At 39.7% G+C, this 18,947-nt stretch overlaps 1 protein-coding gene across 1 annotated transcript in view; it reads left to right on the top strand.

The window, feature by feature from the left end:
• Positions 1 to 1,719: 1,719 nt before the first annotated feature.
• LOC133124648 (E3 ubiquitin-protein ligase SH3RF3-like) overlaps positions 1,720 to 18,947 on the top strand; it is a 123,527-nt gene continuing 106,299 nt past the window's right edge. Inside the window, exon 1 of the mRNA XM_061236030.1 lies at positions 1,720 to 2,082. Within this exon, the coding sequence (XP_061092014.1) occupies positions 1,720 to 2,082 (363 nt within the window). The remainder of the gene's footprint in view (positions 2,083 to 18,947) is intronic.

Below are 18,947 nucleotides of genomic sequence, written 5' to 3'. Positions count from 1 at the left end.
TTTTTAACATTCTCTAGAGATTTGTTTTGTTATCTGTGAATGCTGATTAACATGGAAATGAGTGGTCATGCATAATTATTGTATTCCATGAAGAGAATTTCAGTGATTACATCTGTCAAACACCAGAGGGCAGTAGTGAAGTCACATGGCCCTGGAAATGTCACCAGAGTCAAAGATGATGACCATTTGAGAAATATGGATTTTAATTGTTCTGAGTAATATTACGTAGGCCTACTGTATGCACTGAACAATCAGACGTATTCCATAACTGTTCTTTATACAAAATATGCCATTCTTCTCAGTTAATATTCCGTATCGTATCATTGTAGATTATCTGATATTTACGCTATCCCTATGGGGGTAATGTACTATGTGTACCTGCTGTCATCCCACTTAGATAACGTAGGACACAGGAACCACTTAGGTGTGACGGGAAACAGGGCCGAAATGAGTACAATGCACACACTGTTCACAGTAGTATAAATATAGAGATGAAAATCAGATTTTCATGAAACTTGAATGCCTTGGTTTTCTACTAATGGCATGACAGTCCACTTGTACTAGCCTACTTGTCATAATAGTCATACACTGTAATTTGCTGCCCTCTCCCACCTCTTCCGCTCTGACGCAACCAGCTCAACAAACCCACGTAATGGCTGGATATGTAACCTATTTGCACCTCTGTCACCAAGAACATGACTTAAAATACTGTATTAGAGATTTGGTAATGATTCTTCGCTCCAACAGGAATCAGCCTACTGTTTTTTTTAAGTTTCGAAGTCTGCAGGAACTGGGAACGAAGGCTGTCTGCATTGACAATCTTAAAATTACAAGATGTACTAAAATGTTTGTTTTACGCATGAACTCAGCTTTTTGGCACGAGTGTGCTCTATAGATGGGTGTGCATTACATTACAGAACAAATACATATACGCTATATAGGATAGTCGTATCCCTACTTTTTGCTTAAAATGTAGATTTTCTCTTTCGCTTCTAATCTTAATTGTAGACGCATTTATCGGAAAACAAAAACTTCACTTCCCACGTGATGGGTGGTCGAAGGTAAAATAAAACGGTAAATGTGACTGAAGAATAGACTATTGTAGTCTACCATTCTGCAACATAAAATTGTGAATGTGAACACACAGGTGCTGCATAAGACAAGTCATTTGGGCTACTTTTCTGATATAATTGAAGTAGCCTGCAAACGACGCGTTGGCCTACTCATATTATCTAATGTAATTACAGTGAATATACATTTCTTCAACGATATCTTATTCTCCGTGAGACAAAATACTTTGTTTGAACAATCTATGAGATCAGCAGCAACATACGCATTTGATCCGCTAACCAGCCAGTACCCAGTTATCTTTGCCGTCGTCAGGGTAGCCGGTTGGCCAGAATTGCGAGCAAGTCAGTGTTACTGCACCAGAAGCCAGGGATACAGCTGCACCGCTCGCACATTCTGAATAGCCCATAAGACGATTAAACAACAAACCTATTCACAACGGTTTTGAGATTTCGGCTCAGCAAATAGATTTCAGTACGGTTGAGATCGGTGTGGTGAAATGTATTGTCTGACCTCACTTGCGCATCTGTGCGCGAAGCAGAGCGTAGTCGGATAATTATCTTACTCCTGTCGTCAGCATGCACCACACTGTCCGTAGAACATCTTATGTGGACCAAGGAACCGCGTTTATGGTTAATGGCATTTACTAAAATGGACGAGTCATCGCTCTTGGATTTACTCGAATGCTCAGTATGTCTGGAACGGCTGGACACGACCGCCAAAGTACTCCCCTGCCAGCACACATTTTGCCGACGCTGCCTGGAGAATATCGTCAGCTCCCGCAATGAGTTGCGATGCCCGGAATGTCGGATACTGGTAGACTGCGAGGTGGATGATTTACCTGCAAACATCCTCTTGGTACGGTTATTGGATGGGATTAAACAGCGACCGTGGAACGGCGGTAGACCGTCACTGACTGGGGTGTCCCTGGGATATGCAGCCGGCATTTCAGCCTCACCTCCAGGAACGGCCATCCGTGATTTGACAAGTTCGACTCGGAGCTCTCCAGTCAAGGTTTGTGGTCACCAAGCAATTTATGCAGTGGCTGTCGTTCTGTGAGCGCAATTAGTCTAAAGGCATTCCACAGAGATTGTTAACATAATTGGTGACAAAACTGTTGCTTGCTGCAATGACTATTTAGCAAGCGTGGCGATAACGGATATTCTACAACTACTGTGCATTTAATCTAATATAGACAACAGCTGTGATAAGGATCGGATCTTGTCATTAACAGCCTATTGCATATTGTTTTTTTTGTTTTTATAACAGTTCTCTCCCCCGCAGTGGGTCAGCGGAAACTGAACTAAGTGTCAGTAACGATTTGACTAGTGGCAATTGGTCTTAGGTAACACTTAAGTTCAAACCGCAATTTCACCAAATTCAAAATTCATGAAAACACAAATTCAGTGTTTTCATATTCTAAGAGAGCGTGATCTTTTTGGGAATGGCAGTGACGATATTTAAGTCTTTCACTATCATCCCGATTCAAATAGGCTATTGATGGAAATATACAAGTGTATGGAGGATTGTCAGACGTTTTTCACTTATTTACCCAATGTCATGACATTCTAGTAGAAAGCGTGCCAGACGCAAGTGGACTGGATCGCAGTTTATTCTCTGTGAAGAAAAACTAGTGTAGACTAAATTATTGTCTGCCAATTCGTTGAAAGATTTGGGCTGGGGATAGTCAGCATTGTGGGGTGCCAAACAGAGTACGTTTTTCTGCAGTGATGTAATTGTATTGGAGGTAAAATAGTCTACTCCCAGTGTTCGGTACACTTTTGTTGAAAAACAAAATGCACTGCATAGACAGGTACCGTTTTCTGTGTTCTTTTGTTTTTCCCCAACTGTGATTGTACCTTCCACAGGAGGTTGAAATACCTCACCCAATTCATCATTTCAATGTGGCTTTGAATTTTCTTTTTGTAGACATGGTTACAACAGTTTTATTTTGTTGTGTAAATGTTTAAAAATGTACCTATTTATGACCAATTTCAGCACCTTGCATAATAACCACCTTTATATGCAGCATAGGGCACATTCATATTAGGACACACTCTAGGCCATATCCCAAACCTATTGCTTGTTTAAACATCCATCCATCCATTATCTTAACCCGCTTATCCTGAACAGGAATACACCCTGGACAGGTTGCCAGTCCATTGCAGGGCACACACACCATTCACTCATACCTATGGGCAATTTAGACTCTCCAATCAGCCTAACCTGCATGTCTTTGGACTGTGGGAGGAAACCTGAGTACCCAGAGGAAACCCACGCAGACACTGGGAGAACATGCAAACTCCACACAGAGAGGCCCCGGCCGACGAGGATTCGAACCCAGGACCTCCTTGCTGTGAGGCGGCAGTGCTACCCACTGCACCATCTGTGCCGCCCTTGTTTAAACATAAGAGCTCAAATATTTTGACAGTAACTTTTTCAGGTATACATATTATCTGTGCCTTGATATCATTAAACAACACCCTTGAATGCACTCAACAGATTGTGCAGTTTTCTGCTCTCTTCTGTAGACACACACATTATTGCCATGTAATAGATATTTGTATTGCCCTGACACATTCATTCCATATGAGATACTTCATGTACTGTAAAGAAAAAAATATGTGGAGCGGTGATTAGGTCAAATTTCAGATTTAAGTTTGCTTGTCAAAGTGAGTCAGAACTTGTTTGCATTGAGTGACTTATTTGCTGCTGCACTATATCGCCAGGCACTATCAAATGCCCAGATTTATCAGCTTGCCCAGACCCAGAGTACTGACCCAGATGTGTGTGGTACTGTACATGCAGTATGTTCCAGCAGATGGGAACTATCCCGCACAGGATCTGAAACATATTTGAAAGACAAATGTGAATCCCAGTATTCCAAGCATTGTAGGATCCAGATGTTTGGATTGTGTAAAGTCAGGCCATTGGCATGGCGGTGCCTGAAGGCTATCCACAGACAGACGTGAAATTGAGCCAGGCTCAAAGCAGCTCCGTCCTTGTTTGCGTAGCTTTTTGTGAGACCGTGGCATCTGTGGACCTTGGCAGTGGTGAACTCCTGCCTCTCGCCTCCTCATCCCTCTACAACCCTGGGATGAAAGTTTGAAATAATCTGCTCCAGCCTGGCTGGGAGAGGGAGGACATATGGACAGCAGAGCACACTGGTTAGGAAAGGGGGCTTGTAACTTGGAGGTGGCAGGATTGATTCCCAGTGGGGCGCTGTCGTTGTATCCTTGTATCCTATCCTGAATTGCTTCAGTAAACGGTCAACATGAAATTGAGTTTCGTTTTCTATGTAAATGTGCATGTACAGCAATAATATGAGCGACTGCTAAATGCCAACTTGAAGTATATTCATGGAATGTGGGCTGGCACTACTGACAGGTAGGGAACCTTTAGATCAGGGGTGCACAACTTCCGTCCTTGTGGGCCGGTCTGCATACTGCTTTTTGCTCCAACCAATTGCCTTGTTAATTTGCTGACAGCTCTATAAATTACCCTGGTTCAAGCCTGTACATGAGCACAGTAAAATCATTAGGATACACTTGCAGTCTGTAGCTGTAGCCAGTACGCATACACATATCAGATAAGATATGATTGAGTCAACTAAATAATTGAGACCAGAAGTCGGCACAAAATCCTGAAATGGATCGGCCCTCGTTGTGCTTTCGATCGTGACCCTACTGAAGAGTCCGAGAGGCGCCCAAACCCTGGGGCTCCCAGGCACCACAGAGAAGTGAAAAGTCTGTGTTTATTTTGAAAATCATTGGCTGTGCATTTTTTAGCTGTCGCAAAGCCAGAGGGACTGATTAAAACCTTGCTTTTAGTTGTGTTGTTAATAAGTAAAAGGGTCAAATAACACAAAACATTATGCTCCCTTATTCTTCTCATTTAAAAGCAATGAATACTAGTTTAACAGAATGTCCTCAGGGCATGCAGTGCATGCCAGAAAATGTACTGATACAGCAAAACGGAGCAGCTCACACAAACGGTGCTCTTCGGAGGGTTGCATTGAGGACATTACAGGTGAAATATGGTCCGACCTTACTGAAATCATTTTAAGGCTACACCAGGATCATAAATGCAGTAAGCTTATATTTAATGTGCATATGAGGTACAGTGGGATTCAGAATTATTGGCACCCCTGAATGGCAATGCACAAAAAATAGACAATATGATTACTGAGAGAAACTCAAAATTCTGTAAAATACTGGACTTTAATTATGTTTCAATGGAACCAACCAAAATCGAACATTCCCTTAATAAAAAATAGATTTCACCAAAATCAAGATTCCATAATTATTGGTTTATTACTTGGTGTATCTACCTCTGGCAAGGATAACAGCATGGAGTCTTTTCCTGTAATGCTTGACTAGGTTAAGGAACACTTTTGTAGGGATTTTAGGTCATTTGCACCATTCAGATCAAGATCCTTCACATTCTTAGGTTTGCACATCAACTACCCTCTTCAGTTCTGCTCTCAGGTCTTCAATCGGATTGAAGTGCTGCACCTGAGGTGGCCACTGCAGAACATTGCTTTTGTTATCATGGAACCATTTTCATGTTGATTTTGAGATATGCTTTGGGTCATTGTTTTGCAACCAGATTAGCAGCCAAAATTGCCTGATATTTGCTTGAAATCCGTTATACCATTGATTTTAACCAGCGCCCCTGGACCTCTGGAATTAAAACAGCCCCAAAACATTCCTGACCCTCCTTGTATGCATATCTGTTACAATGCCAAAAGTTCTGATGCTGTATCTGACCAAAAGAATAGTGGATCAGCACAAACCAAAGAATGTGTAGGATCTTGAAAATGGTCTGCATAGAGAAATGGCCCAAAATCCGGCCAAATGTGTTCCTTAACCTAGTCAAGCATTACAGGAAGAGACTCCATGCTGCTATCCTTGCCAGAGGTGGGTGCACCAAGTAATAAACCACGGGTGCCAGTAATTATTTTGATGAAATCTATTTTTTTTAATTAAATGATTTGATTTTTGTAGATTCCATTGAATTTTTTTTTATTTTTATGCTCAGCATTTTGAGTTTCTCAGTAATCATATAGTTTATTTTTTTAAAGTATTTTTTTGTACATTGCCAGTCCGAGGTGTCAATAAATCTGGAGCACATTCTGTATATTGTGGAGTTTTCATCTATTACAGTACAATGTTTGGCTCTTTAGTTTTGAATGTGTGTAATCGTTAATAATTTAACTGTACAGAGCAGAGTTTTCTCTTGTTTATTTGATGTTAGCACATTCTTTCCAAACATGCTAGAAATCAATGTAAGCAATTCAATGTTCTCATATTTCAATCAAATAATCATACACGGACAGAACCAAAGCCTCTTGATTTAAAAGAAAGAGAAAGAGAATACTCTGTGCACTTTAAAGGTCTACTTGCAGACTCACCGAGTTAGGAACATTTTTACTTTATTACACCTACTTATTAACGCAATTATCTAATCAGCCAATTGTGTGGCAGCAGTGCAATGCATACAATCATGTAGATACGGGTCAGGAGCTTCAGCTAATGTTCATATCAACCATCATAATTGGGAAAAACTTTGCTCTAAGTGACTGTGGAATAGTATCTCAGAAACTGCTGATCGCCTGGGATTTTCATGCACACTAGTATCTAGAGCAAAGAATGGTGCATAAAAAAACCCCCAAAAATCAAAAAGCAAAAAGCAGCATTTGTGCATTAACCTTGTTAATGAGAGACGTCAGAGACTGGTCAAAGCTGACAGGAAGGTGACAGTAATGCAAATAACCGTGCATTACAATAGTGGTATGCAGACGAGATTCTCTGAACACACAACGCATCATAACTCTTAAGTGGATGGGCCACAGCATTGAGATTGAGATTGAGAGAAATGGAGAACTGTTTTCCCTTTTCAGATTTTCAAAATACAATTCTAGAAATGTGAAAAGAAGAGAAATGAATTTGTTACGAAGGGATAGCATGTTCATAGTAATGATTGGTTAGCACATTTTTAATTGCTCTGTTATGTCTTCATTATTTCTAATTTGGTATTTCAAACTGGGAAACATCTGTGCTTTTTGTAAAACCCAGACTATTTTTGCTAGAATTACATTAACATTGCCTTGGCAATATGACTGTGAGCCACTGAATAGTTCCTGTGGCTCATTCATGGAAAAAATCAGAAAGCACTTTAAAGTGTCATATTTGCGTATTGTAAACAGCCAACCGTGGTATTGCTGCTTGGAAAGTTATCTGATTATTCTTCAAGTTTTATCTATGTGATCACCCGAGGACTTGGAACCGTATTTCCCTCTAGGATCTTCTGCACATTTGTCCCTGGTTCTGATTTGCATTTTATTGTGCGTTCCTCTGGATAAGAGCAGCTGCTAAATGACTACAATGCAATGTAAGGTAATATTGTATCCAATGATGTATCTTTGAAAACATGAAAACCTGCTATACTTTTTAAAATCCCCTGAGATGCAGTTATTATTTACACTGTATCATATTCACAGGACTATGTTTTATTTGGACAATAAATAAATGTTTATTCAGTGCCAAGGCAAAGTAACCCTGTGGTTTGAAGCTCTGTTTCTCTTACCCAGAAAGCCTCTTAAAAGGCCAAAAGGGAGTTTCAAATGTAAGTGGTGTCAAAACACAGCTGTCAGTAGAAATTCAGAGTATAAAACAAGCTCTTGCTCCTGAATACATTAACATTACCATGAACTGATCCGATGAACTGAAACATGTAATGCTCTTTAGGATTTTTTAACTTGGTGAAATCCAAATGTGATCATTTTAAAATGTCCAGCCATGCTCTGAAATCAGGTTACAGCCCTCACTTAGATTTATATAACATGATATACAGTGGGCCCCAGAATTACTGGCACCCTTAATGAAAATGGATAAATAAGGCTGCATGTGATAAACATGGATAATGATCAAACATACAGGAAAACTATATAATTTTATTTAGTAATCTCATTTATTTCTGGAAACCACAGGTGCCAAAATGATTTGCACCCCCAAAAATTATTGTAAATAAAGCAAACAAAGTGAAATTGGCTTATTTTACTTAATTAAATGAATCTCATTGGAATTATGACTGGGAGAGAGTGCTATGGTCAGATGAGACAAAAATTGAACTCACAGAATTGAATTCTGAACACGCAAAATATGTACTAGCAGTATTAGAAGTATTTCAAAGCGTTTCTCTCAACAGTATACCAACCACAGGTGATAAATGCTATTTATAGGATTTATAGCCATTTGGTTTTGTTGTTGTTCTTGGCTTCTGTAAAAATTCACAGTCTGAATGAGCTGCTGATTACGTTTTTCACACCTATATGGGGAGCAAAAAAAAATCTGCTTTTCTGTTTGCTCCAAAGACCTTACTGGACAGTTGGCAGGAGGCTTCTTTGAGTCTCTTAACTTGTATTCAGTGGCATTTGTTTTTATGCATGTGAAACAAAACACGTTTAATCATGTCCACATACCAAAGTAACATCAAAGGACATACAATTTACAGGGGTGTGAAAAAGTGTTTGCCCCCTTCCTGATTTCTTATTTTTTTGCATGTTTGTCACACTTAAATGTTTCAGATCATCAAACTAATTTAAATATTAGTCAAAGACAACACAAGTAAACACAAAATGCAGTTTTTAAATGAAGGTTTTTATTATTAAGGGAGAAAAAAAAACCTACCTACATGGCCCTGTGTGAAAAAGTGATTGCCCCCTAAACCTAATAACTGGTTGGGCCACCCTTAGCAGCAACAACTGCAATCAAGCTTTTGCGATAACTTGCAATGAGTCTCTTACAGCGCTGTGGAGGAATTTTGGCCCACTCATCTTTGCAGAATTGTTGTAATTCAGCCACATTGGAGGGTTTTCGAGCATGAACCGCCTTTTTAAGGTCATGCCACAGCATCTCAATAGGATTCAGGTCAGGACTTTGACTAGGCCACTCCAAAGTCTTCATTTTGTTTTTCTTCAGCCATTCAGAGGTGGACTTGCTGGTGTGTTTTGGATCATTGTCCTGCTGCAGAACCCAAGTTTGTTTCAGCTTGAGGTCACGAACAGATGGCCGGACGTTCTCCTTCAGGATTTTTTGGTAGACAGCAGAATTCATGGTTCCATTTATCACAGCAAGTCTTCCAGGTCCTGAAGCAGCAAAACAGCCCCAGACCATTACACTACCACCACCATATTTTACTGTTGGTATGATGTTCTTTTTCTGAAATGCGGTGTTACTTTTACGCCAGATGTAATGGGACACACACCTTCCAAAAAGTTCAACTTTTGTCTCATCAGACCACAGAGTATTTTCCCAAAAGTCTTGGGGAACATCAAGATGTTTTCTGGCAAAATTGAGACGAGCCTTAATGTTCTTTTTGCTCAGCAGTGGTTTTCGTCTTGGAACTCTGCCATGCAGGCCATTTTTGCCCAGTCTTATGGTGGAGCCATGAACACTGACCTTAACTGAGGCAAGTGAGGCCTGCAGTTCTTTGGATGTTGTTGTGGGGTCTTTTGTGACCTCTTGGATGAGTCGTCGATGAGCTCTTGGGGTAATTTTGGTTGGCCGGCCACTCCTGGGAAGGTTCACCACTGTTCCATGTTTTCGCCATTTGTGGATAATGGCTCTCACTGTGGTTCGCTGGAGTCCCAAAGCTTTAGAAATGGCTTTATAACCTTTTCCAGACTGATAGATCTCAATTACTTTCTTTCTCACTTGTTCCTCAATTTCTTTAGATCTCGGCATGATGTCTAGCTTTTGAGGATCATTTGGTCTACTTCACTTTGTCAGGCAGGTCCTATTTAAGTGATTTCTTGATTGAGAACAGGTGTGGCAGTAATCAGGCTAGAGAAATTGAACTCAGGTTTGATAAACCACAGTTAAGTTATGTTTTAACAGGGGGGGCAATCACTTTTTCACACAGAGCCATGTAGGTTTGGATTTTTTTTCTCCCTTAATAATAAAAACTTTCATTTAAAAACTGCATTTTGTGTTTGCTTGTGTTGTCTTTGACTAATATTTAAATTTGTTTGATGATCTGAAATATTTAAATTTGTTTGATGATCTGAAACATTTAAGTGTGACAAACATGCAAAAAAATAAGAAATCAGGAAGGGGGCAAACACTTTTTCACACCACTGTATAGACACAGTATAGAATAATGGCATGGACACTTGCAGGTTCCTTAGAGAGCAGGGGCATCGTGGACCCAAAAGATTTGTGAACCACTCCATCATAATCAGTCATAAGTCGTGACAGCCAATTTCACGTAAATTGTTTATGTAAAAATGCTCAAAAATGGTTTGGTGGCACTCAAAATGAAACTCCCTTGATATGTGGAATAGCGAGATACATTTGTTGTCATTAAAAAGCTTACATTCTCCTCTTTTGAGTTTCTAAAACGCAAATTGAACAGGGGGCACTAATTCAAATGGACAAAATGTGGGTGGTTTATTTTCTTCATTTATTTTTCCTTATTTTATTACAAAGACTGACTCTGCTTGCTCCTCTTGCTTGTTGCCTCTTTTTCAGGTAATGTAGAAAGTCTGTATATCCAACAAGCCATTTGTGAAGAATGATAATGTCTGTACCATAGCGATAAAGACAGTATTCCTCATTTGGTTGGCTGAATACTACATTGTACATTGTGGTTTTACCTTTATGGCCGATGTTGCAAAACATTGTTTAACCTCTGGACTGTGAAAAGGTTGGTTTCCAGCACCGAGACAGTATTACTAAATAGAAAACTGAGCAAAATGCACACATGGGAGGGGGAAAGACATACACTCAGTGAACTTTATTAGGTATTTATTTGACTTATTCTTTAGACTTCTACTGCAGTAGCCTATCCACTTAGAGTTATGATGCATTCCAAACTCTAGAGACTATTGTGTGTCAAAATCCCAGGAGATCAGCAATTTCTGAGATACTCAAACCAAAATTGTCTGCCACCAAAAATCATTCCATGGTCATTCCACTTTGATCAAATTTTTTCCCCATTCTGATGGTTGATGTGAACATTAACTGAAGATCCTGACCCGTATCTACATGATTGTATGCATTGCACTGCGCCCACACAATTGGCTGATTAGACAGTCATTTAATAAATAGGTGTAATAAAGTGCTCGGTGAGTGTATATTAAATATCTTTTTTTATTATTTTTATTTCTCCAATTATGTTTTACCCGGTGACTGTGAAATAACTGGGTAAAACCAGATGAGCACTCTGTATTTTGCAGAAAATAGTGGAGAGTTTGCTTGAAGAGGACCTGCAATGTTTGAAATGCATTACATTTACTCTGTTGTCTTATATTTATTCTATTGGGCACACTTCAGCAGGCCTGCTGGATAACTGAATCAGGCTACTGATTTCACCTAGCATGGAAATCATAAACCTGAGTTTCTATACCTTCTGGTAGCAGTGCATCTTTGTTGTAGGAGTATACTTTAGAGTAATACCATAACCCTCCTGCTCCTACATGGTATGGACAGTTGCTCATATTGCATGTTTCCTCAAAAGCTCTGAAATGAATATGAAAGCAAAGCTAATAATTATATGAGCAGCTCAATCAATGTATACTCCACAATTGTCCAAATGTGCTCCAACAAGGAGAGTACAAGAGAGGGCATTTTATCTACTAGGAAACAAAGCTGTCTTTGAGTTGCTATGGCTGCTGTCTTGTGATGGTCCAGATTGGTTGTGTCGGTTCCAACAAGGAGAGTACTCCATAATGATCCTACTGAAACATGGACAGGAGGCATGGAGGTTAATGATACTTCCATACAAACAAATCCTTTTGTGAATTTAATAAAGTATATGGCATTTAATTCCATGTCGTCTAAAGTGTTGGCATAATGCCATTAGAAAGCAGTTTTGTGAAACTTGTTTAAGCCACTTTGTTTGCAGAGGGAAGGCCTATAAAAATGATCGTGTGAAGACCTGGCTAATCCACCTGGCGAAGATCTGAAAGGGAAAGTGCATGCCAGATGGTAGCTGCGAAGATTTGCTGGCTGTTATTAGAGAGGATTAGCACTTTATTAGCCAGTGCTGCCATGGCTTTGTGGTAAACTTCTCAGAGATTAGCTTTTCACTCGTTATTGAATCAGGGACACTACTAGGAAGCAGAGCCAGGGAGCAACAGCACCTGTTTTAGAGAAACGCTCCCCCACGAATGCGATGATATTCCGATCCTCTGTGCGTGTATCCTCAGATTTACCTTTCTCTGCTCTGCACCTAACAAGATGTGCACTCGTATACGACTGTGTTCTTCAGTGGCACTTGTGTGCCATATATTGTACCCAGTGCAATTACTACAGAGTACAGCCAAAAAGTAAATAATACTCAGCAGTGCCACTTTCAATTGTAGTTTTTTATTCCACCTGCTAAATCATTCATCAATCAAAACAGCGAATCATTATACAGCACAGTAATTCTGGAAGCAACTACGACTCTGGTAATGCAGGCTACTTGCAGTATATTGGTTTGTTTATTGGCTGGGGATGTGCTGTATGATATGAGTTAGATGTTATTTTGTTATACAATGAGGTTTTACTATAGGTGAAGGGACCTGTGACAGAAAATATGTTTCCACACTATAATAACATGCGCTTTTCATTTGACATGAGATAAAGATCCTAAAATCTACTGCTTTCATTGTTTTTACAGGACTTGGCCTACCTTGTCCAAACAGAGGTAGTTCAAGGCAAATGGTTGTTTTCCTCATTTAAATATTTAATTATTTAATAATAATAATGATTAATGACTTATGTTAGTGCTTTTAAAGCACTTGCGTAAAGAATGGGTAAAGAAAGACATGAGATGTAGGCCAACTGTATATGGTGCCATTATAATTTCAGTGTGGGTCTAATCTAGGCAAAAAAAAAATTTGTGAACCTCTTTTGTGACCCTAGCTCAGAATCAGAAGTTAAATCCTCTCATGTTTATTATTTCGGCTAGTTTTATCACCAATTTATGCATAATATGAGCTGGTAAATTGTGAGATATATTTGACAGAAAGAAAATCCTTTGCCTCTTTGATGTAAACCCCATGGCATAGAACTTCAACGTGCATAAACTGAATATGTAATAACTCTCGAAATGATTCCTCAGGCCATTTACACTGGGTCATGAGTAATCTGGAACACAAATAGAACTGGTTTTGTGTCACTCAGTTTCTGTCAACATACCATTTGATTGCTGTTCATTAGGCTAATCCTGGCCCTATGTTCCTACAGCACTATACAAGGCCGGAGAAACAAGATGATGCCATTTAAAAAATAGACTTTTGCTCTGTAGTGGCTATTTTCTTAAATCAGGTCCTAACTGAAATTAGATAGGATTTCAATTGTTTCTGTAATACTACTGCAGGTGATGGCAGCAGCATTCTGGATGAGCTGCAGGGGCCTGATGGCAGGGAAAGGGAGGCCAGGAGGAGAGAGGTGATGTAGCCCCGGTAAGAGAGGACTAGGGCCTGAAATTGAAGCTGAGTAGTGTAGGTATTGAGGAACAGGCTGATTCTCCTGATGGTGTAGAAGAATAATCTACACAAATGTTTTTGCAGTGTTGCTGAATTTGGCAGCTTCATTTAGAACTAAAGAACCTTAGAGTGATGGTAGAGAGCGGTGTTGCCCAGATTGAAATAGGTCACATTGGTGAGCAGACATGGCAGTGATGTAGGGCCGTCTTTGCCAATTTGAGGTGGTGATTTTCCAACCAGCTCAGGATGTCAAGAGATGAGGTGGGAAGGAAAGAAAAAGTGCAATAACAAAGACATGACAAGCTATGAAACAGGACCAAGGGATTTGGTGTAGAGGGAAAACAGAAGTGGACCCGGCACAGAGCCCTGGGGGATGACTGTAGAGAGGCTGTTGGGTGTTGAAAGAATGCCACCCAGGAAATCTGGAGGGGGTATTCTGTGAGGTATGATGAAATCCATGCCACAGATCCCCACTGCAGACAGGGAAGACTGGACAATGGTCAGCAGTGTCAAATGCAGCAGAGAGTTAAAGGAGAATCAGCCAAAACAGATTGGAGTACAGCGTCTGTGGCATGGCCCACCCAGAAGCCGTAGTGATCCTGCTGTCGATTATATGTTTAATCGACCAGGGATTCCTAGTTAGAAGTCAAAAGCTTGATCAGATTTATAATGTTGCTATGTTCAGTTTTAAAAGTCTTTGTAAGGAGAGATAATTTACACGTTCGCACCTACTTAAAATTATATCATGCCTTTATTAAACACAGACTTGTCTTCTGTTATTTTCTGTTTGCTTATTTGTATAAATTAAGCCATAGTTCAAGTCACATTTTTATAGTGCTCTGATGCAGATATTTGTATTAAAATGTGTTTTTATATCAGTGTTGAAAATCAAAAGAAAATTAAGTTGCAGTGCAAATCTAAGTGACATTGGGTATACACTATATAGTGATCAAACTGTAGCTATTCACTGAGCCAACACTGTGATACAACACAGTTGTCTAATCTCCCTCGGGGATTTCATTGGTATCCATTGAAGTGAGTGTAGAATAATTTGTTGACTTGAACATTTTCGTACATATGGACTGGAATCTCTGGCCTCATTACTTTTCTGTTAAGCTGTATCCTGCATTGCTAATAGCCTCCTGCTGTTACACGTATTAGTGTTAATAATGTTGCCAGAAAGTAATTACATGTGTGGGCAATACATATAGATATCACTAGCCCTTTTTAAACTTGACAAAACTATAATTCATTTAAAATGCTGTACTGGCAAACAGTGGTAAAAAAATCTTCAGTTGTATATGAAAGGTTAGACATCTAGGCTAATTAAACGTATGAACTTATTCTCAATAAGTGGAAATAAACACTCACTGCACTTTATGAGGAACACTATATTAATACTGGGTAGTGCCTTTGCTCTCAAAACAGCCTCAATTCTTCGTGGCATGGATTCCACAAGATGTTGAAAACATTCCTTTGAGATTCTGTTCCATGTTGACATGATTGCATCACGCAATTTCTGCAGATTTGACAGCTGCACATTCATTATGCGAATCTCCCATTCTACCACATCCCAAAGGTGTTCTATTGGATTCAGATCCGGTGACTGGGAAGGCCACTGAAGAACACTGAACTCATTGTCATCTTCATGAAACCAGTTTGAGACGACATTTGCTTTGTGACATAGTGCATTATCATGCTGGAAGGAGCCATTGGAAGATGTGTACATTGTAACCATGCAGGGATGCACATGGTCAGCAACAATCCTCAAATAGGCTGTGGCATTCAAGCGATGATTGATTGGTATTAAAGGGCCCAAAGTGTGCCAAGAAAACATACCCCACCCCACACCATTACACCACCGCCACCAGCCTGGACTGTTGACACAAAGCAGGTTGGGTCCATGGATTCATGCTGTTGGCACCAAATTCTGACCCTACCATCCGTATGCCTCAGCAGAAATAGAGATTAATCAGACCAGGCTACGTTTTTTCCTGTCATGAACTGTCCAGTTTTTGTGAGGTTGTGCCTCAGCTTTCTGTTATTGGCCGACAGAAGTGGAACCCAACGTGGTTTTCTGCTGTTGTAGCCCATCCACCTCAAGGTTTGATTTGTTGTCCATTCTGAAATGCTTTTCTGCTCACCACAATTGTACAGAGTGATTATTTGAGTTATTGTAGCCTTTCTGTCAACTCTGGCCATTCTCGGTTGGCCTATCCCATCAAGGCGTTTTCATCCACAGAACTGCCACTCAATGGAAGTTTTTTGTTTTTCACACCAACTCTCAGGACGGTTGTGCGTGAAATTCCCAGGAAATCAGCAGTTACAAAAATACTCAAACCCCCATATCTGTAGAAACTGGTGAAGTCAGGTCACTTAATTGAAGGGGGAAAACCCCAGTCCTGTAACTCTGTCTCACTTTAAGTGAAGGAGTGAAATGTTTCTATTTATATGGAATAGTCATTCTATATACAAAAGAATAAAAAAAAATAAGAGGCCAAGAATCCACATAATAAAGATGCTGACATTGGTCAATTTCTCGATTGAATGGCAAAACTAAAAAATTGCTCATGCTTGAAAATTATCAACAGAAAATGTATTTAATAGATTTGATTTTTGTCTTCTCTTGATTTAGAGTCAAACACTACAAACTGACAGTACAGCTGTGCTAATAGAAGCCTTGAAAAAGGCTGAGTGGAAGTGTCAAGCTACTTGTGGTGTTTGGCTCTATGAATAAAATACATTGCATTTAAAACATTTTTTTATGAAGATTATTTTTGGATTATTTTGATTTTTGTATTGGGTTTGAGACCCATTTTACTGTTGTCTTGGGGACTTTCTTCAATGACATTGTAGAAACACAATTGATTGTGTTACAGCAAGATTAGATTTCATTAATTTAGTCACTCGTACGACTGGTCTGGTTTACAATCTTAAATGGCTAACATTACTCATAAAGAAATGCAGAAACAAGTGTTGGGCAATACAGCTATCCTTCATGCTCATACTGTGCAAACATATGTTTGTTGCATCGTGGTTCAGCACTGAAATGCTTCTGACAAAAGCCAATCTAGGATTAGGATAAATGCCCTAATGTAGAAGCTGAGTTCCCCCCCTTTGTGTTTCAAATATCAAAGGGTTTCAACGTCCATTAGTCGAACTGGTAACACAGAGAGCAGAACCTCTCAGAATTCAAAGTTCAGCTCCTTCACGCCCATCTTAGAGTGGAGACAAGGTTCCCAGTCAGATTTCACTTCAGCCTATGAGCTCCCAGGATGTTGGAGGGAAACGGGGGGTTGAGGAAATGGCCAAGGGCCAGCAATGGGTAAATCATTGCTGCCCCAGCCATGGTTAGTGCTGGGGGAGTGGCTGTGGGATGTATGAGGAAGGTTCCAAGACAGGATTGAGGGGTATTGTGGATGTTTCTGTGCCTCAAATTAGATTATTGGGCTCTGGGGCCAATTATTGGCTGACCTTAAAGATAATCATGTTTACTCATTAAATTTGGTCCACGTGCAAAGTGAATCAACAGCATTTTGAATACCGTAAAGGGTAGTGCTGCCTGGGCTTGTTGCTTATTTCTTGTTGGTCCCTATTTTCTGTGTGTGGAAATATACTTAGTGACAGTAACAAGTGTTTGAAGTTTTAAAAAATCGTTGCTGCTGGTAAAAAATATGAGTAGGCTGAATGCATTGATATGCGGCTTCTAATTGCTTTTGTCCATCATCGAAATACATGCTTTTAGCCTTTAACAGAACATTGTTAGAAGCAGAGTATGATGAACTAGCATTGCTAAAATAATAAAAACAAGGTTGTGTGTTTGTTTTGATAAGCTATCCTCCTAAGCAACCATGGAAAAGGAATGGGGAAAGACTTCTGTGACAAACAACCAGCTATACAAATAATTGCACTTCTGGGAGAAATAAAATATATAATGGAAACGACAATAGCCACCACAGCTGGAATATGTACAGATTTTGTGGAAAATGCTTTTACGTGGCAGCCGATACATGGATATCGCCACATGCAGTGAAGATATTCAGTGCACTAAACACGTGTTTTAACCGCATTGTTTAAAATCTGCCTAATGTGCAAAATGTGGTTCACAGGCAGTCCCATTTGCTGCTTGCATAATGAGCTGTAGCCTTAAGACATTAATTTCAGGCAGAATACGACCGCACCAACATACCCTTGTCAGGCCGCATTTTGCGCTGCAAGTTTCATGTACATAAGAATCTGGACCTCAGTTCGATTTCAAGTAATATGAGGGTTGCTTTCCCTATAAGTTTGGTTTTTGTCATATGGCATTCTTCAATATGTAATGCAGTACTTATACTTACCGTTTTGCCTGTTTATTTTTGTTTTTGATTTGCTGATGAAGAATTGCACCTCTAAGCGGTGTGTTGTTATGATTATGTACAGATGGTAGTGCACCTGCTTTAGCTGAGCTTCAGCGACTCAATCATTATAGTCAATCATTATCCTCATAATGGTATTTTGACCATTTTAAGTCTAACTGCTCAGTCGAATTGCTCAAATGTTCAGCTGCTAAATAGTTTTTATGGATTATGTAGTCTGGAGGATAAATATGTATCATTAAGAGCATTTGAATGCTAATGAACGCAACAATCCAGTGTTGTTTGAAGGCTGCATTCATTCTTTTCCTTTCCTATGCTATCTCTCTTTTTTGTGGTTTTTCACACAACAGTCACCCTGATTGGTGGTATATACACTCGTTGAGCACTTTATTAGGTATTCGTTAGTTTTGCTCTTCTGCTGTTGTAGCCTATCCACTTAGAGGTTTGACATGTGTGTTCAGAGAAGCTCTTCTGCATACCACCGTTGTAATGACCAGTCTGGCCCTTCTCCTCTGACCTCTCTCATTAACAATGTGTTTTTATCCAAGAACTGCTTCTCACTGGATGTTTTTTGTTTTTCACACCATTCTCTGCAAACTCTTGGCTGTTATGTGTGACAATTCCAGGATATCTGCAATTTCTGGGATACTCAACCCACCCTGTCTGGCACCAGTTACCATTACACGGTCAAAGTTACTTAGATCACATTTATTCCCTATTTTGACATTTGGCCTGAAAAACAGATGAACAGATTAACAAGATGTTGTACAGGTCTACGAAATTAATTGGTCACTGAGTGTAGTACACATTCTACATTATTTATTTGTTTTAAAAAATGTTTTCAGACACTAGTGCTGGTTGATGATATGTGATATATAATAGCAAACTGCCCAATGTAGCAAGCGCAGACCATTTTGGATTCCCTGTTTATATCATGAAAAACGGGAGTCCTGCCCAGGAAAGTAATTAGGTTTGTATGATAAACATTTTGGTTACAATCAGTCACGAGAAGGCCTCTTGCTGACCTTTGTCTTTACTCCAGA

This window comes from Conger conger, chromosome 3 (assembly GCF_963514075.1).
Source record: "Conger conger chromosome 3, fConCon1.1, whole genome shotgun sequence".
Taxonomy (NCBI): Eukaryota; Metazoa; Chordata; class Actinopteri; order Anguilliformes; family Congridae; genus Conger; species Conger conger.
Note: the sequence above shows the minus strand (reverse complement) of the source record. Positions and strands in the feature narration are given on the sequence as shown.